At 30.8% G+C, this 24,218-nt stretch overlaps 1 protein-coding gene across 1 annotated transcript; it reads right to left on the bottom strand.

Moving 5' to 3' along the window:
- Positions 1–190: 190 nt before the first annotated feature.
- LOC129914341 (alkaline phosphatase) lies at positions 191–19,463 on the bottom strand. Its single transcript, XM_055993539.1, has 6 exons — positions 18,821–19,463; positions 18,424–18,749; positions 17,897–18,089; positions 1,266–1,600; positions 655–1,143; positions 191–577 (listed from the first exon to the last, which is right to left on the bottom strand). Exons 1-6 carry the CDS (start codon positions 18,927–18,929, stop codon positions 392–394), a joined length of 1,638 nt encoding a protein of 545 aa, XP_055849514.1. The 5' UTR covers positions 18,930–19,463; the 3' UTR covers positions 191–391.
- Positions 19,464–24,218: the final 4,755 nt, after the last annotated feature.

The following is a 24,218-nucleotide window of genomic DNA, read 5'->3' as shown; positions in this document are numbered from 1 at the left end:
AGGAGGACCACAACATTCTAAGCACAATTTTCTGTAACCAATCATTGGGAAGAAATTAATAGTCCTTTTGATAAAACCAGAAAAAAAAAACATCGAAACCAAAAAAAAAAAAAAAAAAAAAAAACTTTTTTTCCGTTAAAAAGAAATATTTTTTTTTTTGTTTTGTATATTTTTTCTTTATTTTTGTATTTTTTTTTTTTTTTTTTTTATGTTTGTTTGTTTGTCTTACTTAAACCGATTTGTGTGACTGTGAATGAAGAACACAATACATCATCGTGAAAAATTGCGAAAAATGTTTGTTATATAGAGAACGACGATAATACACAGAAAAATAAATAAATTATCCTTAAAGTCAACAGCAACCACGAAAAAAAAAATATATATAAGCCTCCTAAGTTTTTGTACATGCGGTCATCTTTTCTCCCAAACAGGCCACATAAGCCATTGCGTGTGGAATATAATGCTGTTCGTAGACTCCGGTAAAAAGATGTGCTTGTGGCCCACTCGCAAATACACCCACATCATCACCGCCATGTGTCTCCGAATCCAAGGGAACAGTCGCTGGAAACCTAAAATTCTGCAGAAAAAGAGATTTGGAAAAAAAAGTCAATTTTGACAAATTAATTTACTTTCTCCTTAGCGCCATATCCATACCTTATCTCTCATATTTGTTTGGAGCAGATTTCGCCGACGGCCCTCAGCCATGTGGCTTTCAAATCCAGGTCCGTTGGCATAGCTCAATGTGGCATAGGGAATTTCATCAGTGCCCAATTGGCCATTACTAATGCCGAAGATGTCGTTCTTTCGACTCGAGTAGCCTGCCACTGACATTGTGTGCGAATGATCCGATGTAACAACAATCAAGGTGTCCGACTCACTCGTCCGCTTGCGGGCCAAATCAATGGCCTTATGAAATTCAATCGTTTCGTCTAAGGCTCGAACGGCTTCGGTGTCATGGTGGGCGTGATCGATACGGCCACCTTCGACGAAGAGGAAATAACCACGATTTTGAGCTTCCAGGACATCGATTGCCTTGTCGACCATCTCAGCAAGACTAGGAATAGTCTCATTATCAGCATCGACGTGGAAGGGAATATGAGATGTGGCAAAGAGTCCCATCATAAATTCAACGTCCTTCGGTGTCTACAATGACATATAATTTTGATTAAAAAAAATAAGAAAGGTAAAGTTCAAATGAAAACAATAATGAAAAAAAGGACAATGCTAAATAAGAGTGTATAGGTAAAAGTATACAACACACATACAGCAGACAATTCCTCTTTGGTTTGTACAAAAGCTGATGCACCATTATGAATGCTCTTCCATTTGTCAATCAAATTCTGATTGTCATGACGTTTGCCTTTGCCACCCAAGATGTCTTTTTGTCCTTTTGGGAGAAATTGTTCCCTTCCTCCGCCCATTATTACATTTAAATTGCGCCCCACTGTGCCATATATCAATTGCTGTGCTATGTCAAGGCATTGTTCGGGATCTTCGCCATCTTTCAGAATTTCTCCATCATTTTCCCAGTTACGATTTGCTGTGTGAGCATAAACACCAGCAGGAGAAGCGTGTGTCACTGAGGTGGTTGTAATAAGTCCTGGAAATAATAATACAGAGAAAATAAGTAAACATAAAATGTCAAATTGCAAATGCAATAAAAATTGGAGTCGGTGTTTTTCTTTTTTATTGAAGATAAATAAAAAATATTGCTATCATATATGTACAATTCGATAAAAAGTACTTGAAAAATAAATAAATTGGTTTGAGTTTTTATTTTTGTATTGAATATGATTACAAATAAATTATACAATAAAACGTGATTGAAAGTACATTTTACGGGATTAAAAATTATATTGATGTTTTATCAGCTGTTTCCTTTATTATTTATAGGAGTGAGGTTTAAAAATATTTACAATTTGATAACTGCCTGTGAAGAAAGTAAGTAACCCAAGCTACTTAGACCAACTTTTACAGAGTTTATATTTTTTTAATATCCCTGATTGAAATACTGTTTATTCGTATTTATTTTTGTTTCAAATGTTTAATATTTTAATAGTTGGTGAATACTGAAATACAAAGGAGAATGGGCAAATTTGTATGGAACGTGGACGTTGAGAGGCCATTAATGAATTATACATATGTTTTGCATAAGTTTTATCCTTGTGACGTAGGTACTTCAGATACGGATAAAATGCATTTTTGCATTTAAAACTTTATGCTGTTTAATTTCAAGTGAAATTGAAGAGATTAATCGTACATAAACACAAAGGAACTTTAGTTTGTAGTAAAATTTGTCACTTTGTCTTTAATAAAAACAAAACGGTTTAAATTAACCTGATAATTTAGTAAAAGTTTCGAGTCAAACTGGAAGGTTAAGGCAGACATTCATTCAATGCAAATCAAAATGCATATTTTTATTAAGGTATCATGTTTTGAAATCAACTAGCATTTTTACTACCAGGCAATCTAAACTGTGTGTAATTAATTTTCGATTTACAACTGAGGCCGAACAGCTAAGCAGAGATGCACTTTTATTACGTGACATGATACTCTTGAAAGCTTTGTGGGAAAATGTTTTTTTGGTGTTGGACGCTGGGAAATCGAATTCAGACCTCTAGCATCATAGTCATAGTTTTTGAAAATATTTATGCAAATATTTATATCATTATCAGGTAGGGCATTGGTTATCGTTTAATTTTTTTTCTCAGTAATGTTCCTGAAAAGGCCTAAATGTCTTATTCTACACCCAAGTCAATTGAAATTGACAAAGCTAGGATTTTTGCAATTGCTGATCGAAGGTCCAAAAGAATTGGGGGTATTCACGACCCGGTGCAACAAAAAAGTTTTAAATTGCTAAATTATATTTTTCTACTACTATTACTACAAATAAGACAAATTTTGCATAATTGTATTTTTTATATACACCAAAAGTACAAAAGGTAGGTACATATATTTCGTTGTTTAAGTGTAAGAAAGTGTTACACTTTGCAACGATAAGAGACCATTTGCATCGAATCGGGAATACCCCTATTGTTTTTGTTTGCCCTAAATCCAATTTTACTATGTTCAACAAAACGTACTAAATTTTGACAAAAGTAACCTTTAAATGTTAGTTTTTGTCACACAGCGTAATGTTTGACAAGTAGTGAAATCTAATTTATTTCAATGTTTTTTTTTTCTTGAAATCCCAATTGAGCATATTTGGAGCTAGAGCATTGTCTCTGATTTATTCTCATTTATTTTTTTAGCCTATAGGTCTTCAAATAAGTCAGAAAATTTAAAATGTATGTAGGTACTTTTGATTTTTTTCATTTTTTTATATTTGATTTATTCATATTTTTGCGATATTAGATTTAGTGTTTCCCTCTATTACACAGAAGTAAGAAAAATGTAGTTAGGGCCTTTACGAAATTATGGGCAGAATATACAACCTAATTTAATTTTTTTGTAAAAAATCTGCACTTGACTTTCAGTTCTATCATCGAGTCTTCTCAAATAATTTTTGACCATAGTAGACTCTTCTCTTGTTGGAATTGTAAGACCCTAAACATCCGTTGAAAATTAGCATTGTTGTGCAAATGCGTTTAATTTGAACATATTTTACAAAGATTAAGAACATTAAAATTTTATTTTGTATTTGAGACTAAACTGAACTTTTCTAAAAGTTTTTTTTGTGTGCTGAACTCGCCTCTGCAAAACTAGGCCCCAGGAAAAAGAAAAGAAAAATTGAAATAAGTCCCCAAATTGGGGTATTTTTTCATAATGAAATTATGCGTTATTATTATAACGAATAAATCGAGCGATTTTGTCAGCTATTCTGTTACTTACTAATGCTTTTCAATGTAAAAATCTAGCTGCAAACCATCAGTGAGTCCACAATAAGCGGTACTTTGATAATTCTGGGTCTAAGCGGGATTTCACAAAAGTTTTTTGAAAGACAATTCAGTTTAGCATTTTCATGTACATAAATTATGAAAAATGAAACAAGGCCCCCCAAAATTAGTGTTGGGGTCTTATTTCATTGCGGCCTTATTTCATAATGAAATTATGCTTCAAAAAAAAATGAAATAGGGCTCCAAAAATGAAACAACACCCCAAAATTTGTTGTTTTGTGTGTATTTTTTGGGGCCTTATTTCAATTTGTTATTGCGGCCTTATTTCCTGGGGCCGCTGAACTCGAATATGTCAAAATATTTAGGTACTTTGTTCGTTTTTGAAATATTAACGATGTGCTGGAAAATGCAAAAAAAGTTTTTACTGTTTATTAGGTTATGCTCTAATCTCTAATGTACGTTGTCTTCTGTCAAAACTGTTTAAATCTTTCCGATATTTTTTTTGAATGTCTGATATATCTTCAGTTGTTTGGCGTACTATAATATCATAAAATAGAAATTTAACGCCTCTTTTATAAGTAGGATATTTTTAAAAGGAGGGCATTTTCAAAAGTAGGGCATTTTTGAAGGTAGAACGTTTTCATAAATAAGGCATTTTTGAAGGTAGTGCATTTTTGAGGCAGGGAATTTGTAAAGCTGGAGCAATTTTGAAGCTGGGGCATTTTAAAAGCTAGAGCATTTTTGAAAGTACGACATTTTCATAACTAGGGAATGTTTTAAGGCAGGGCATTTTTAAGGCAGGGAATTATTGAAGGTACGGCATTTTTATAAGAAGAACATTTTGAAGGTAGGGCATTTTTGAAAGTAATATCTTTCTGATGGTAAGGCTTTTTTAACAAAGGGTATTTTCCAAGGTAGGGCTATTTCAAGGTAGGGCATTTTAAATCAATACCCTCCCCTCCCCCCTCCCTTGGCTACCGGCCTGTATCTAGAGCTTTGAATGAAGTAAATACATGTAAAGACTAAGCGATTAATATAAATTTGACAAACCAATTTTAAAGTATTTTTCAATTGAAATATGCAAGTCCAACGAGACGAGAGTAGAATAAAATATTCACTGAATTTATACAAAAATAAGGATTTGATTAATTTAAAAATATATTTAAATTTTGTTTCAGCAAATGGTTTTAGTTACAAGTTAAAGAAATCGATTATTTTGCAGATATTATATCTCCAAAATACAAAATTTTAAGTTGCCAATTTGCCTTGTTTTCACGGGTTCAACAAGAATACACTTTGCCTTCAGGTAAAGTCTTAATAAACTCAGCTTGAAACACAATTTCAGTTATTCAGGAGGAATAATTTCTGAAATTGGGAATATCTAAAGAGGAAAATTCAAGTGAAATATTAAGTTATTTCTCAAGTCCGAAATATTTAGAGCTAAAGCCCAAGGGCCCATGCAGAATCAAATTTTTTTTGAAAAGTCAAAAAGTATGTTATTTTGAAAACGGTTAGGTACCTATAGGATTTTTTTTTTATGTCGATTAGTATTTTTTTTTTTTTTTTTAAATTTTTATAAATAAAAAACATTGATAAAAAAAATCGGATCCAACTAACATTTGAAAAGTTGTTTTTGTAATTTTAAAAACAAATTTTGTTAAAGTTAAGTTTTAAACAAAAAAATATTTTGTTAACAAAAATGATAGTTTTTTAATTAGTATTTTTAATTGGCATTTTATTACTTATTTTTGATCTGACAGTAAAATACAGCAGGGGCGGATCCAGGATTTTTTTCTGGGGGGGGGCACAAGGGACGGATTGGCAAAAAAAAACAGCAATAACAGTTAGAAATAAAGTGAAGTACCATACGACTGACTAACAAGCAGAAAATTTTAACGACCCACAGTGGTCTAAAACCTGGCCAAAAATATTAAGGCACATTTCCCACATCAAATAGGTACCAAATGACCAAAAAGTTATTCGGAAGGAGAAATTTTCATTTTCTTGTTACAGTAAAAGCCACTTAAGTGCTAACCCTCTTACTCCTGGATTAGCCGGAAGAAAAAAAATATAAAAAATCAGAAAATGCACGTACAATTCTGTGCTATATTAAAGTTAGTAATCTATTCTTTGTTTAATTTTTTGACTTAAGTTGTTTCACCAAATAGATTTTGATAAATTAAGTTTTAAAGATGAAATTTTGAAAAAAAAAATGTTTACGTTTTTTAATTGATTTTGAATAAAATTTTGCAATATTATGGACATAATTATACCATTAGTTAATGACCTAGTAGTTTTTAGTCAAATACTAAAGACTTCATTCTAATAAATATTAAAGTTCCTAAGAATAACAAAAAAACTGAATCCTACTTTTTTGCCGGGAAACCCAGTTTTTTTTTTTTATTTGCATTAACCTTTTGTAACCCAAGGTCGTAAATTTAAAAATTAATAAGTCAATCGATTGGCCTTTATCTTTAATAAAACACGTATTTTTTAAAAATTCAATAAAGTCATTATTTACTTAGTTATTTCGATATTTTGGGAGTAAAAAATAGTTTAAATAATTTATTTTTATATAAAAATTCAAAAATTCAAGCAAAAAACTATCTAATATTAATTTTTAGGCACTTTCCTAAAATCCAAAAATAAAACCCCGTGGGGTTTACTAACAAAAACTATTTTTTTTCTGAATTTCGTAGTTTTTATACAAATTTGCTTATTTTCAAAAAAAGCCCAACTTTCAACATTAACTGTCAATTAAAAACTATTGGTGCTATTTATTAGAAATTTGAAGTACTATTTCGATAAAGCAATAGTTACTTAAAGATTATAATATTAGAAGCTTCAAAAGAAAAAAAAATAGTTTGTAGAGCTTTTATGCAATCTTTTTCGGTTTGTTACAGAAATGTCACATGGGGCTACAAGGGGTTAAATTGTTTTATACCTCAAGAATATTGTGTTCAAATCGTAGGTCTCTTGGAGCCAAATTGACCAAGTTATAAGTATTTTAATACTACCCTTAGGAACGTTTTAGTCTTTTAGTCCAGAGTTCAAAACTTTAAATCGTTATCCCCACAACTAATGTTTTCAACGCCGGTGCTCCTCATAACTTCAAAACTACTGCACCGATTCTTTTGAAATTTGGAACACTATTATTTTTACATATTTTTAGAGGTATCCCTGGAGAAATTTTCTCAATAAAATAATATTTATAAAAATCTATAAGTAAGGGTCGCTTTTGAGGAGTTTTTTTTTTCAAGGGGTCTTTATTTTCGGGGTGCAAACTTGGGCAAACTTCTGAAATGCAAGTTTGTTCTACATATATTGCAGTTCTATAATGTATAGTTTATGCAATTTTGTGACGTGTTCCGCTATTTTAAAAACACTTATGTTGAAAAAAAACAACGAAAAAAGTGCAAATTTTTTAACCCCTCTGTATGAAAAAATAGAGTTGCATATAGGTACAATTATTTTTTTTATATCATTCAATGTCATTCGATGTCCATATCAAAATTTTTCACCAAAATCACTTTGAAAATTCACTTTTTTTTAAATCGAAAAATCGTTTATTTATTTGTGAGGTGGAGCTTTTCATGGGAAAGGGATGAAACAATCAACAAAATTCGCATTTTCAGCCAGAAATAGACAAGAATTTTACTCAAGTTCTTTCTGTTATTATTCATATATTTTTAAAACTCTTATAGTTTGATTTCCTTTAAGTATGAACTTTAAGTTCTGGGGGGGGCACGTGCCCCCGTGCCCCCCCCCCCCCCCCTAAATCCGCCTATGAAATACAGGACTGGGGTCAATGAACTTTCTCTTGTTGTATTATTTTTCTAACTGAAATGTATGTAATGTTATTTTTTATTTTTAACCAAAATTTTGATCATTTCAAAATTCAGATGACAGTAGGTAAATTGAAATCACATAAGTCGAAAAATTTCGTTTTTGAGAAAATAGTACATAAAAACAGATAGAAAAATTCTATCTACCTGTTACTTGTGTAATCGGCACTAACTTATCTCATTATCGAAGGTTTAAAAAACAAAAACAATCAAAGGCTCTCCTGAAAATTGTTGAATTAAGACTCGTGCCACTTAACCGAAAAAAGCGACAATAAAATGTCAATTTTAGCAAAAAAAAACCATTATTTGACAAAAATCATCTGTAATTTGAAGAGAAACAGTCCACCCGTTCAGTCGGTGGAAATGTGTAAGAATGAACGTACAGATCAACGAACCTTATGGCGAAAACTCTTTTTGTGAATTTCTTCAACATTTAGATTTTTTTTTATAAATGTTGAAGAAATTCACAAAAAGAATTTTCGCCATGAGGTTCGTCGATCTAGGCGTTCATTCTTACACATTTCCACCGTTATGGTTCTATGGTCCAAAGTTAGCTATCTGGTATTTCAGGCTTAATTATTCATTACCGAAGCCCCTGCAGCCACTCGTTTTCTATCACCGAATAGGTACATAGTATTCGAAAAAATGTTGCTGGCAATCAAAAATATCTTCAGTTCACAGATTTTCGCTCAATGATGAGATTAAAAACAGTACCTAGTATTTGACATTCATAGATTATTTAAGATCTGGCTCCCCTGCTTCGACAACCTGGCTACCGACATCAGTAGCAGCCGGCTGCCGGTATACACATATCACAATACATCGAAGTACAAGTACAGAGGTTAGCATGTCGGTGAAAGGGAATAATCTCTTCTTTTACATACTTTAATCAAGGCTCTGAACTCAATTTCTTGACAAACTCTTAAAATTAATTCTTTTAAAAGTAAAATAACCTTAATAACTTCTTCAATGAAAATATTTGTTCTCTTTATGTCATTCATTCGTTTAATTTTAAAGTCAATCGATTAACAAAATATTTTAATTTTAATTGCAACTTTAGCAATTCAGTATCAAGGTTGAAACAAAATAAAATATCGGTAATTCATGCAAATTCGCAAAAAAATAAATGCTGATAATATTCATTAGGTTAGTTAACATTCGATGTTTATTTACAGCGATCGTAAAAATGTTCATTATACATTTATACATACAAAAATGAGCAAAAGAGTCTTGGATAATACTCTTCTTTTAGCTTCAGTAAATTACTTTGCAGAATGGAGAATGTGTTGATGGGACATATGGTCAATGAAAAACTTATTGCCAGCCAAAACGTATACACGGTTTTATCGTTACGAGGGTAACTATGTCAACAACTTACGCAATTGTATGCACGTGATGTGAAATTGTTTTGTTTATAATGAATGCATCGATTTACCTTGACTTTGGAAGCCAGCAGAAGCAAATTGCTGTTAATAAAACATTATGTACTGCCAATTTTGTTGTTTACTTCCTTCCGCCTAATGCTTTTTTTCCAGCGTAACGCTTGGAATAATAATCAGTTTGACTGTGTATATACGAAGCGACCATGAAAATAATGTCAGGTTTTAGCAGTTTAGTGACAAGAATGACATAGGCTTGACTCTTGTGAATTGGGTTTTTGGTAGCTAAGAAAAAACGTGAGTCTTTGTGGGTGAAAGACTCCCTTATCACTTTGTCTTCATAAAAATAGACAAAATGACATTTGGATTAGAATTTTGACACCATCAGACAAAGTTCAAAACCAATATATTAAATTCAAACTATGCCAAAATTTAAACATCTCCCTACTTTATAAAGACATATTTTATATGTATATCTTCAACTTCAAGATGAAAAACTTTCCAACATAGGTTCTTTTATCCTAAATAACTTTTCATGAAAAAGTGTCAAAATAAGCTCTGAGGCTCTATTGAGGTTTAGTTTAAAAACTTTGAAAATTCCATTCAACTTTCACACATAATAAAATAACAGTAATTTGCAAATAGGTACATATAGGTATAGCTATGCTCTTTTTGTTCATATGTGTGTTTGTGATATATTCCTTAGATTTGATAGTGTGTTTTATTGATTTTTCTTATGTTGGACAAGATGTATGGAAGTTCGAATTTTTATGAGGAGCATTCTTTATGATGCCCAAGACATCTTGTTGTAAAAACTTTGGAATAGAATTCCAAACATCAAAATACCTAACCTACCCTGGATGTATTTTTTTTTTTTTGTTTTCATTTTACTGTGGGAAAGAAATTTTTACACACACGAAATAAAAAAATAAAACAAAAAAGTTTAATTTGAAACATTACGGTTGGTGATTTGGTTTTGTTGGAAATTTTATTTTCTTCTTTTTATTTTGATTTATATGTTTGTTTTTTTTTTTTTATTTTAATCATATCAATCAGTGATTTGTGTTTTCGACAAACGATATCATAAAAAATGTGATGAAATAAATACAATAAGTAAAATGGATGTGTAAGAAAACATTTATAATGAGGCTAAAGATACAAAAGTCCTTGACTAATAGGCAGGGATAGGATCTTGTGGACCTAAAAACTTAAAAAAAGGCAAAATAAAACTCCGAAAAAGGCATAAAAAGGCATTTATTGAGAAAAGAATGAAATATAAAAATTAATTGCAGTAATTTGGAACAATCATGAGTTTTTTTAAAATTTTCAGTTAACAAGCGCCTGCGATTGTCCCTTAAAGCCTGGTACGCTGCTCGCGCTAAATTTTAGCTAAAATAAAATTTCCATACAAGTTATCGATAATTTGTATGGGACTCATTTGGGAGCTAAAATTTAGCGCGAGCAGCGTACCAGGCTTAAGAGTACTCTAAAGGAGCTAAAATATCTCTCTACATCTGTAGAGACGACTGGACCCCAATTAAATAACTCAACATCGCCCACGTCAACATTTGCAGGGTGCTCTGGGGTCGAACTACGGCATAAGTTCGTTACCGTTTTGACTATTGCTTTCTCTATTTAATTAGAAGAAAATGATAGAGACATAAAGCGTCAATACGTTAACGTACGTTAACGACTCCTGGATTTGTGTTCCAATGTATTACGCAATTTATTTGTTCAACTTTTTCGAGTCCTTCAAAAACATCTTTTGCGACTGCCCCTTTCGCAGCTTCCAAATCTCTCTGGATTATGTCCAAAATCTGAAGAACTTTTTCAATGGAGTATTGTAAATTGAGAAAGTTAGCTTTTGAACTCTGATACATGACGGTTGTCGGCCGCGCAATAGAACGTAGAAGACAATAAATGGTAGCAATAGCAGACAAACAAGTTGCATAGGTAGATCTTTTCATTCGAATTTTGTTTGTGTGGGGTAATTAGTGAATTTTTAATATAGAATAGATATATTGAGTAAGTAATATACTGAGTAAGTTACCTTTTTGTTTGTATATTTGAGTGTTTTGTGTGTAGGCATTACCTTTAAGACGCTAGAAAGATAAAAAAACATAGGAAAAGACAAAAAAAGGCAATAACAAGAGAAAAGGCAAAAAAAGGCAATAACGAAAGAAAAGGCAAAAAAAAGGCAAAATAAAATACATATATTTGGAACAAGTGGGACGTGAAACGTGTTTGTATTTAATCTATAATGTCGTACGATTAAGCAAGAAAAAAAGGCAAATTCCACAACATCCTATCCCTGATAATGAGGCTAAAGATACAACAACTATAAAGGCAGTTAAATAAACAATTGTCAAATATATTATTTTTGCAGAAAGCAATTTATCAAAACAAAAAGTGCTTGACTAATAGGACATAAGAAATTAAGAAGGCATTTAAAATTTGTGAAAGGAAATTTTAGAAAAAGTTTTTTAAACTCATCTGCATAGGACATTTTATATAGGTATGGGTAAAAGGTAGTTCGTTGGGTGCAGTGCAATAACGCCCACGTCTGTAAATCATGCCCGAAAGAAAAGAAAACTAGTTGTTATAGACACCGCACACTGGGGATTTTGCGGAAAAAAGTCAACAATTTAAAGTTCATTGGAAAATATTTTCAATAGTATTTCTAAATTCTAGAATAAAATCTGAATCAAAATCAGAAAGAATTACTAAAATTGGACTTGTAGTTTACTTTTTAGAGCTTTGTAAAGGGACAAGTTGTTGAAAATATAAAAAAACAAAGTGAAAATACCCTGAAATTAAAGTTGTGTAACTTTTTTTAGCTTGAGCTGACTCATACATTTTTATTTTTCCGTAAAGAAGCCATTATTTGTTTATTGTAAATCGAAGAAATTATTAATTTTAAAGATGTTAATTATTTTATATAATTATTTAAAGAAAAGAGAAAAAATGGCTTGATTTGTTCATATTTTTGTATATATAATTTTAGCTACACTTGCCTACAGTAAGAGACTATTAAAAACATTTTCCTTATGAAATTACGTTTCCAATTTACGATAAAGGCCAAATTTGAGTGCCACCAGGTGCCACTGCGTTTTTTATTGGCAATTGAAAACTTCATTTGGTCGCAAAATTAATTTTCTTAAAAATTACTTAAAGTAACAAAAAAAAATATTAAAAATCAATGGTAACACTTACAGCTATAAATGATACCTTTTTTTAAAGCCAGAATATTACGCTTAATATGAGCTTTTAAATTAAGTTCTTTAAGTTAATTGGTTTTGAAATAATCGTTTTCAAAGTCAAAATTTTGAAAAAAAAAAAAAAATTAAAAAACACATCCAATACTATTTTTGTCAAGACTGAGGATTCGAATTCAAATTGAATGATGAAGAAAACTGCTTTAATTAATTCCTTGCCAAACACTGAAAACCATATGTTTCTATGCCTTCTAGTTTTCGAGAAAAATGAAAAATCTGCTTTTTGTCAGATTTTTGTTTTTTTTTTTTTTGTCTGCAAGCTTGAAATTCTTATCCGAAAAGACAAATAGAGAAAATAAAATTAATTCGCAACACATTTTTTTACAAATCTGCTACAATAAAATTACATTTGATTTTTTGACCTTGGCTCAGAAAAATTAATTTTCGTTATATGTAACTGAAATGTATGTACATAATATATTGAAAACTATTCAAATTAAAAACGAGTGAAAAGGGATTATGCGTCTTATTATTATACATTTTATAAAAATAATGGGAATTTTAAGTTTTTCGTGCGAAGATCTAAGCAGAAAGCTAATGGAATGTCTCAAGATTTAAATTGAAATTATTATTGAAAAATAAAGATCATCTGACCCCTTCCTTTATTAAGAAGAATTAGAGTCATTTAACTGAGGAAGAAATGGCTCTCTTAAAAGAATAAACTTTTGAAAAATTTTTATAATGCAGAAAGTGTTTTTTTTTTATAATTTTTAACTATAATTCGGGTTTTTTATTTTGCGTGGACGTGGACCTCGACAACAGAACATACTTTGAGTTATTCTTTTTCATTTAATGTAGTTAAAATCGGAATCGGAATACAAACAAATTAAAAAAAATGCTATAAGTACAAGTAAATTGAGAATCGGAATTCTTTATTACTCTCACAAATTTTTTTAAAAGGGCGTGGCAGTGGGCGGAAATAATAATAATATAAGAATAATTTCTTACGACGTAAACTGTCATCCCTGAAAATTTCATCCAAATCTATTCAGTGGTTCAGTTTTTATTGAATTTTTTCCGCACTCCCATACAAATTTCCCTAGTGTGCACCGTTACAATTTTTGTTGCAATAAAATCTCACATAAAAGCATAGTCTCAAAAACTATCAAAAAACGTTTTTTTTTTGCATTTTCTGAACGTTATATTTCAAAAATGTAAAATGATAGAATAATGCTTACTTTGAATTTGAGGTCAAATCAATCTGAGGGGAAAAAAAACTTAAAATCAACGGAAACCATATTGATTTAACTATTTTTCGTAGTTTGTATACAGAGAAAAATATGACCCGCTAAAAACTAACAGATTGCCATATTGTTTAACCGTCCATACATTTCATAAGGAAATCTTATTAAAATCAACGATTAATAAGGTTTTTTTAAGGAGATTTCTTATTATTTTTATAGAGAAAATCTTATTAAAATTTGACTGAAAAGTTGATTTTTTTTGCAACTTAGCACTAGAACAAAAATCGCGATCAATATTTTCATGGCAGGTTGGTTCAGGTGGTAAGGTGGGCGACTAATGATTTGAAGTCTCCAGTTCGAATCCCAGCCTGGTCATCGTTTTTTTTTATTTTTTTGCAGATTTTAAAACAATAAGGAAAACCCGATTGTTTTAATAAGGTTTCCTTCTTGAATGAAAACCATAGAGAAATCTTATTGTTTTTGTTCTATTTTATGTGGTCTATTTTTCTCTGTGTAGTTAGTTATAAAACATCCTTAAATGAAACTTTTTTCAAATTAAAAAAAAAAAAATACCAATTTAAATAAAATAAAATGCACGACTGGGGTTGAACGTACTTTCTCTTATGGTAAAAGTAAACTTTATTGAACAAAATTAGGGGAAAATAAAAATTCGATATTTTTATAGAATTTCATAAGTTGAGTAAAAAAATATAATCTGTTATTATATTTAATAAAACACCGTTTAAATTGATCTTTAACACAAAACCAAGTATGCCATTTGATTTTTTTGTATAAAAAAAATTGAAAATCCTCAAATTCGTTTCAAAAACTAAATTTTTTTTCTAACATTTTTACTTGCATAACTTGATATATAGTACATATCTATATATCAAGTTATGCATTCGTACAAAAAAAAAAGTTGAGATAACATTTTTCCATGACATTACGATGGTAGACAATGCCAAAAAAGTGGGTCCCGGAAGTCCGTCTGTCTGTCTGTCTGTCTGTCTGTCAGTCTGTCTGTCAGTCTGTCTGTCTGTCTGTATAAGGAGCTACAGCCTAAACGGATGGACCGATTAATGCCAAACTTGGTATGTAGCGTTATTTGGCGACTCTCCAGAGGGGTTTTTGGAATTAATTTTTTTGGACCAAAAATAACGGTACTTGTCATATACCGATTTAAGTAAAATTGAAATATCTCAAAAACGGCTCTAATGATTTTGTTTAAAAAATTCAAATGTTAGTTTTGAGCTAAGGTGTATCTTCTAATGAAAAAATTTTTTTTTGAAAATCATTATTAACGGTACCTGCCATAGAACCGTTTTTTTTTCAAATCCGATTATCTCCGAAACTGCTTATTCGATTTCAACCAAACTTTTTGTGAAGAAGCATTTATATAATTTAAATATAAGCCAAAAATAAGATTTTGAAAAAAATAATTTTTGGATTTTTAAAAATATTTTGAAAATTTTTTTTTGAAAAATCAAATTTTCGAAAACGGGACATTGAATTTTTTTGAAATTTTGTTTTTAGATGTTGATTAGTGATTTCTAAAGAATGGCATACCAATTTAATTTTAAAACTTTTTTTCCAAAAAATTATTTATAAAAAATTAGTTTTTTAAAAAACGGCTCTAACGATTTTTAAAATTTTTTTTCTAAAAATGCATCTTAATATATCAATCAAAACTGCATACTTGTTTTGGAGGGCAACTTAATTTCAGGTTTTATTTTATTTTTTTTTTTTAAACGAATTTTATTTTTTTTTTTCCAAAATTTCTATATAAAAAGTCTTAAAAATTTAAGCAACTTTAACTCTAAGAGCAAGTTCGTGCGACCCAGTCGTGCATTTTATTTATAAATAAAGCTGGTATGCTTTAAGAAAATATTATTGCACGACAGAAATTTCGATCGATTTCCTGAACCCGTTTTCAAAAAATTGACTTTTCAAACATTTTGAAATATTTTTTTAAAATCCAAAAATGTTTTGTTTAAAAATTTTTTAAATTTTTATGTAAAGTTTATTTTAATGTTTCTATATAAAAATTTTGGTTGAAATCTGATTTGTCGTTTACGAGAAATTCATAAATCAAAAAACCGTTCTATGACAGGTACTGTTAATTACGGTACAAAAAATATTTTTTTTTCGTGAAAAAAGGGAAAGAAATTAACTTTTTTTTCTTTAAACATCATACTGTCAATATTTTTACATTACAGCATATAGTCAATTTTATATCATCTGCACCTTTAAAAATCATTTTAAAATTTGTTTCGCTTTTTTTCATGAAAATTGTTTGATTTCCAGAAATCATTTTTAATTTTTTTAACAGATCATGTAGCATACTAATTTTTTTTTTAAGTTTGAACATTTGTTAAAAAAATTCAAAATAAAAATTTTTGTCTGAAAATCTATGCTTTATAAAATTTAATTTGAATTTTTTTATTTTTACTATTTTTAATATCGTGTTTTTATATTTTTGTTTTATATTTTTTTTCATAAAAATTAACGATTAAAATTCTTATACATATATATTTATAAAAAAAATCCGGAAGAACTAGAAAGTTGTGAATCAACTTCATAATTTTTGTTCAAATACCACTTGCACTTTTCATTGAAAAGCAGGCGACAATGACTGGACCTTATAAATGGGGCTACCCTTATGAATGTTACACAGGATATACTTAAACAAAAACGAACTCAGATCATGGTCATATAATTTTCCCAAAATTACATTAAGTCATTTTACAGATAATACGATTAAACGACTAAATATGCACTCGTAAAAATTTACAATAATTGGTCAATTTGCTTCCTTTTTCTAATTTTTACAAATCAGATTTATAATTCAATTTACTATTATTGAATTTGTAACATAAAAAAAATTATAAAGTGTGGTTACAGCTGTATCAATTGGTGCAGAAATGTACACTATGACTATGGACATGAAGTCAATCTTTCTAATGCGACAAAATTTAATGTCTCTATCACAATAATTCAAGGCTTTATGCGGAGAGACCACATCAACTAAAAATATTTATCAGACAATTTTTATTTTTATATATTTTCACACTAAGCCATGTTCAATTTTATAGCTGGAATGAAAATAAAGTTCGCACAGGCCAATCCAATCAGGCACTCTAGTCCGAACTAGTATCGGTCACATTCAAATTCTGTATAATACATAGCCCCTCCCCCCCCCCCCCCATTCCTCCCATTCAACTCTACAATTCAATTATTTAATCTACCAAGCAATTATAAAATGCATCAAATGAACGTGTGTGCTATAACACAGTGGGACATTTCAACACAAAAAACTGAAAATTAAAAATAAAAGAAAGAACTGGAAAAGAAGAAATTAAGTAAAATGAAAACCAACTTAAAGCCTTAAAACTCAAGAGCTCTCAAAACCAGGGTTCGGACTTTACTTCGATCGAAGTAATTTTACTTCGATTTTGGGAAAAAAATAAAATCTACTTCCCTACTTCTTTTTTTCAGGATCTACTTCTATTTCTTGATTGAAAAATATTTTTCAAATAATAAATTTAGAGAAAGGGATTTAACTTCAACTTTAAATCTGGTCGAGGCATTGAGAAATAAAGCTCAACTGAAATCTCAAAAGATGAATGGAGGTCAATTATTCTTCGAATTCAAGATATAAATAAAGTTTATCAAAGTAATTTTGACTGATTTTAAAGAATTCCTGATCAAAAATTTGTTAGATTATGCTGAATTAACCGTTTTAATTCATAGCACCGTTACAACCACTAGATGAGAAAGGTTTTTTGGAAAAGATCATAATCAAAAAAGTAAAGAAAAATAATTTTGTTGAAAAATAATTTTTTTATAATAAATTTTTGTAAATAAATGTTCTGAAAGTTTAATTTTGAAATCTACTTCCGAAATTTTGGGTCTACTTCACTTTTTTTTCAAATTTGCTTCGAAATTTTGAAACTGAAGTCCGAACCCTGCTCAAAACATTTTCTAAAAGAAATCAGCTGCTAAAAAAATTGTACTAGAAGAGGATTTTTCTTCTTATGTGGGCTAACAGGTCTGTTTTAAAACTCTTCCTACTTCAGTAATTAATTGTTGGCGTCAATAAGAAGTAAAATTATTTAGCTGAAAACGTTGCAAAAAAAGAAATAGATTATTGTACTAGAAGAACATCTTATCAGCAACCTTTGTAAAGACAGTGTCAAGGGCTCTTATATTTTTTCTAAAGTTTTGACACTGATATCTGTTCTTCTTTCAATTTTTGTCAACTTTTTGTCTAAAATGACCCACTGTCCCTGACCAAGCATTATCTCGCCCTTTTTGCTCACCCCGGCGGTGCTCAAGCCTTAACTATAATTATGTGCACAATAAAGAGTTGACACTAACCTGTCGCCAGTCCTCGGCTCTGCGCCCACTCCGCTATCGACGGCACATGGTGCTCTGTGTTGTTCTGTGCCCGACAGTTATTTAAATCAACGGCAGCCGACACACCAATGGTCCCGTAATTGGCCTTCACACCACCCAGATAAGCCGTCGCTGTACACGCCGAGTCTGCCACTTGGGTATTTGCACAGTAAGTCTGCAACAATATACAACAACAACAACATCGAATCAGAGAGAAACAAAAACAACAAAAAAAAAACAAACAAAAAAAAAATTAAAACCACAATAAACTATATGGAATCTACAAATTGCTCTCTGGTCTCTGCATAGCAGAGTCTGGCCACTACCTCTGCATATTCTGGTCTCTAGACCACGGACTGAGCGCGACATTGTCCTATGCACCAGCCATATACAATATAGAGATAGTGGTTCGTTCTACCCATAAAGCCTTTCAAAATTTAACCGAGGCTAACGACTACTGGGTGCTCCAGTTTCAGTACACTACCTCCGCCATTATATCATCAACCTACCTTACTAAGGCCAATGTAAGGGAACTTCTCGAAGGACAATTGCTGTTCCTCACCACCCATATAAACACGAGCCGCTGTTACTGTGGGGATGGACATTCCATCGCCCAGGAACATTATGACATTCTTGGCCACGTTCATATTCAGTTGGTTTTTGTTCAGCTGATTGCGAAGAATATCCTGGGCCGTGTCCCTCCAGTATTCGCTTTCCTCTTCGTCGGGGTTGGGTGAACGAAAACTAAGCTTTGGCATGGCACGTTTTTGGAGTCGTTGATTGGAACTACTGCTTCGCTTAAAGTTTAACACCGGATGCATGCGGTATTCGTCCTCTGTTATAAAACAACAAGAGATGACAAGAGTATAAAAGGAATCCTTCAACTAGGATAGTTTGATAACCTACCCATTTCGTTAACTTCCGTGTTAAAAGGGTTCGTTAAACCTGGGGCTGTGGAGACACAAGTCAGGAATAAACTTAGCACGACCACGAGACGGCAAATTAAATTAATCATTTTCGATTAAAAATTTACGAAAGACAGACAAAACCGAAACACAACTTGCTGTTAAACTATAAATGGCTTAGCGAGCAAGCAAAGTGGTGGCGATTTTTTTTTTTTGTATAATTGAGGCTCATTTGCTGCCAATCGCCAATGAGGAGAGTAAATTATCGACTGTTGGTGGCTGGACCAGCGACGGTTGTATTTATAGCATAATTGGGGGCTTGAAGCAAACTTTCGATGAGCGACGCACTTAATTGGGATATTGATAGCTTGATGATAAGCAGCGTTTAAGTATGTGAGTCTGTGCTTTTTTTTTGTCTGTCCGAATTTTGATTTTGTGAGTTTTTGTTTTGATTCTGATTTGATGGGATTTTTAATCTTGGGACTTTTTAGAACTTTTTGTGAATTTTTAGAGAGATAATAAGAGAGATGGGATTGGAATTTTTTTTAGAATTCTTGAGAGATCAAATGGCAAATACCTTGTACAATATTGCTTCCGGATAAATTAAACGTGCGCGGTCTTTGTTTACCTCGGATAAGCTGTATAATTATGACGCATAACTGCAATAAATAACGAGTAGGTATGATAGAATGTCAATATCTGAGGAAGTTCAAGACTGCTGAATTTATTTATGAAGATGGGAATGAGCGTGTTCGTTTTTAGGTCAAATTACTGTGGTGCCATCTGTTGTTAAAATAAGTTGTTTAACCCCAGAAGCCGTCGTTATCTATAGGGAATGTTTACTGGCTGTTTCCATCATAGGACACAATTCGCGGATGCTTATGGACATGGCCTGTGATTAACCCCAAATTAATGTTGTCTGGAAATATTAGTTGACGACTTATTTGATAACAGAATCTTTCATTCGCAGTTTTTTTAATTTCAAAATAGAGTTCATATGAAAAATTGATAACTTTTTTGATTTTAGTTTTTTGTATAATGGTTCAGAACAGGGAGTCGAGCCTTCCACTTTATTCGAGTTTTTGTTTTGTAGCTTCTAGTTATGCTTCTTCTGTTTTTTTCTGATCGTACGCCTTATCATATTTGTGGATTAATAATTTTTTCAAATCTTCTCCAAACGGTTTTCCCGAAATTCAATTTTTAATAAAAAGAATCAACTGTAGGCCTAGCTAGAACTAATGATTTATTTATCTGAGAGAACTAGTTCTCGTTTTTAGAAAAACCCTACATTGTTTTGGTAAAAAAAAGATTTCCATAAATTTTATTAAATTTGACCTACTTAGTGGATCTCATCGGATATGATTATTGTTTTCAAGAATTTCTGTGATTATAGTAAAATAAAAAGTCCCCGATTGCTATAGGGTATTCCGGCTTCCTTGAAGCATATAAGTAGGATTGGAGACTAAAATACGTACATGTTTTTAACAATGTTTCAAAATTGGCTAAAAAAGTGAATGTGAGAAATCAAAGTTAAAGCAAAATGTAGTCAAAACACGCCAAATTTTTTGAAAATCTATATTATCAAGAAATTTCTATCTATTTACCATCTCGTGTCCATGAAGGTATTATTTCTGTCAAAATACCAAAATTAAACGAAAGCCTGTACAAAATTCGAACCGAAATTGAAAATTAGCACAGACCTTTAGTTATTTAATATATGTATAAGGTCTGTTTAATGAAAAAAATCTAGGACAAAAGGGATCAGAGCAGTACCTACAAGTTTGTAAATACTATCAGAACAAGAGAGAACAGAAAAGTTCAACCTCGTATTTAACAAGATTGACACTTGTCTGTATCAGTTGCAAAATTTTAAATTCAAAATTATTTTTTGAAATGATTTTTTATTAAAATAAATGATTTTGATAGCGCTTTTAATATTGCCGTAATTTTTTTTTTTTTTTGTTATTAATCAAAAACTCTTAAGAAATTCACTTTTTTGTATCTTATTTTCTCTTATTTTTACCACAATCAAACAAATAGTTGACAAATGACACTTTTCACTCACTTGGTCTACCCCAAAAGTAGGAGCAGATAAACTTGAACTTTTCTGTGATGAAAAACTTCATGGAACATAAAATGACAGATTGTAGAACAAGTTGGGGCGAGTTTTTTTCTCATGAGTCATGAAACACAAAAACTATAATTTTTCGAATCTTTTCCGTTCTTTTCTGTACGGATCAAATTCATTAAACAGACCTATAATTAAACTGGTTAACAAGTTTTGTTGCGAAACAAAAATATACTTTTCTGAAGGTTTCAGTGTCCTGAACTCGAATTCGAAGTCAGAAAAAAATTAATTAAATCCCATTTTTGAAATATTATTTTTAGAAATATGGAAAAAAAAACGTTTTTTGACTACTTCAGACGTTATTCTTTTATGTAAGGAAAGTAGTTTAAACATAAATCGTAAAGATTTTTATAAGAACAGTTTAAGGACCATTTTGTTCACTATTGCTCAACTTGTAGCAAACTTCCAAGTTGACAAACTTGAGAGTTGACTATAACTTGAGAGTTAAAACAAAAGTTAAGAATTGATTTTGTTCATTATCGTTTTCTCAACTCTCGAGTTTGTAAAACAAAAGTTGGTCAACTTTCAGTTTAAAAAATATCCCTAGGATATTTGTGACAGCACAAACAAATACTGCCAGTTCAATGTCATTTTAATCGAAGTTTTTTGTACAGTATTTATCGCTTATAAGAAACACGCTTAAGGCTTGGCCACACTGGAGGGTATGCGGTAGCGGTACGGGTAGCGGTGAGGGTACTTGTATGGAAAAAATTCCAAACTGACACATCAACGTTCAGGTGTGGAATTTTTTTAGTACAAATATCGTTACCGCTATACCGCATACCCTCCGGTGTGGCCAAGCCTTTATAAGAAAAATTCGCTTAAAAGAAACTCGAACAAAAGCAACGTGTACTTTCCCATATATTTTAATGTGGAATTATGTGTTTATAAGAAACACGTTTATAAGAAAAACACTGATAAAAGAAACATTTTTAAAGAACGAATTTTCTTGTTCACACGTAAAGTTGGTTGGATTTAAGAAACTTTAAAAAAAAATCAAGAAACTAAACAAACATGAACCCTTAAGAAAAATTCAAAGTAACCTTTGCAAATGTCATTTGAGTTTCACATTATTCGAAGAGAATTTTAGTTCAGTGTTCAATTTGTTATTTGTTGGATTTGTGTTCTTTCTGTCTCTGCTGTGTTTACCTTTGCTAAAAATGTTGCGAAGTAATATTTCACTTAAAACTAAATTGATAATCCTTGAAGAAATTAAATCGGGAAAAAATAGAAAAGATAACTGATTACTTGATGACCTTTGAGGCCGTGTAATATAATATAATTTTTAATAATTGAATATTTAGGCGAGGATATGTAAGTTTTTGGTACTACTGGGTAGGTATATTTGTATAAAAAACTCGTTTCTTATATCCGTATAAGAAACTTGTTTCTCATATCCGTTCTTAGAATATAAGAAACACTCGGTTATAAGCAAACAAATATTGTGCAATTTTTGAGTTTCTTATAAGCGTTATGCACTGTAATTTGTTCGTTTTTGTGTTGAAAATGCCAAATTTGTTTTAAAGAAATTCAATCGGTATTTAAATTTATTTGGTTTGTGTACTTTATAAGTAATAACTTATCTAGTTTTGTCCGATTTTACGTACGCCACGCTGTTTTTCAAGATATTCAATGCAAAGCAATCCAATTTCAAAAAAATATTAAGTGCGAATTTTATAATTGAAGTCCCTGTAATTGGATAGAAGTGAAAATATTCAAACGTCGCGTCCCACAGTGCGGCGACCAGTGGAAAAAAGTCAAAAAATTTGACCTTCTAAAACCGGTTTTGAAGAATGCAAAATTATAGCCAGATGTCTAACTAGATGAACTGTAATTTTTTTTTTTGTAAAATGCAACTACAGCAAGCTACACAACCTCTTAAAGGTAACATGTCAAAAGTAGACCATTTAGTGATGATTTACGAATAGCTGCACCACGGAGTTAAATTGCTCCAATTAAACCGGTTTTTAATTGGATACTCGTAAGAAGGGTAAGCTTAATATATTTTATTGGTTTTTTTTTGCACTCCAAAGTCTTAGATCGTTTTAATAACCGGTAAAGTAACGGTTTATTTCTCACAAAAACAGCTTATTTTCAAAGTTCAGCATAATTTTTGATTCACGTGCATTCATCAAAAAAGTTAATAGGTTATAAAGTGGGAAATACGACCTTTCCAAAAAGGTATCGTTCATCCGCGTCCACCCGCGTCCCTGCTAGCTATGACTGATTGTTTCAAGCCTTTTTACGCACAATTTGTATGAAAAACGCACTTTTTGAGTTATAAAAATAACAATCCTCAGTGAACTTATATGACAAAAACTTATAACCGAAATAAAAAATGTTTTTATACAATATTTACTTGCCATGAGACTAAAAAATAATGTTAAAAGAAAAGATCATACAGATTAGGCTGTTTTGAATTTTTTCCATACTTTGCACTGAATCAAAGCACTGTGCGTCCGTGCGTCGCGTCCACAGTGATCTAAAGCAGAATTTTTTAACAAGAAAACTAGAAAAATAACTTCTTGCAAACCCATATCATCAAAAAAAATATTGAATATTTTCGTAGACAGAATGTTTTTATTTAAAGGTTTTAATAAAATGCATAAGAAAAAAAAATGGTTTTAGTTTTTGTTTTGTTCTTGAATTTGGTTTTATGAATTTGTTCTTTAAATTAGCGGGGCAACATTTTGCATTGATTCCTCTAAAAAGAAAAGGTAATGCCAAAATTGTGTTGCTTTGGATTATTATTTTTGTTTTCACAATAAACAAACAAAATTTTGACAGAAAAATACAAAAAAAAAACATTTTGAAGCAAACTCCCAAGTTTGGTCGGCAAACTTCTACTTTTTCCGGAAGTTGAGAAAACCGAAAGTTGATAAACTCTCGAGTTGAAAATCGAAAGTTAAAAACGTCAACTTCGAGTGAATAAAACCAAATTCAGAAGTTGAAGATAAAAATCCTCAAGTTATGTTCAACTTCTAGTGAACAAAATCACCCTTAATTCTTTCGGGACAAAGGAAATAGTTAAGTAAAATTTTTTGAAAAATGTTAGAAGTTTTTTGTGTTTCCTATACAAAATTATTTTTTCAAAACGGATCTAAAATTTTTTTTTTAATTTCTTTTCATACCAGAAATCAGATGACATACTTTGTTTTGGGATCAAAATCAATTAAAACGGTATTTTATTAATTTCAAAAACTATATTAAATTAAATTGTTTTTTCGTTTGACCAACTAATTTTATTTTTGTTGTTTTTCATAGACATTTA

Source organism: Episyrphus balteatus, chromosome 3 (assembly GCF_945859705.1).
Source record: "Episyrphus balteatus chromosome 3, idEpiBalt1.1, whole genome shotgun sequence".
NCBI lineage: Eukaryota > Metazoa > Arthropoda > Insecta > Diptera > Syrphidae > Episyrphus > Episyrphus balteatus.
Note: the sequence above shows the minus strand (reverse complement) of the source record. Positions and strands in the feature narration are given on the sequence as shown.

Coding starts and splice junctions, on each gene's coding strand:
- LOC129914341 (XM_055993539.1), bottom strand. CDS start 18,929: ATGATTAATTTAATTTGCCGTCTCGTGGTCGTGCTAAGTTTATTCCTG. Junction 18,090..18,423: donor CTTACATTGGCCTTAGTAAG/GTAGGTTGATGA, acceptor ATATTGTTGCAG/ACTTACTGTGCAAATACCCA. Junction 1,144..1,265: donor CCAAAGAGGAATTGTCTGCT/GTATGTGTGTTG, acceptor ATGTCATTGTAG/ACACCGAAGGACGTTGAATT.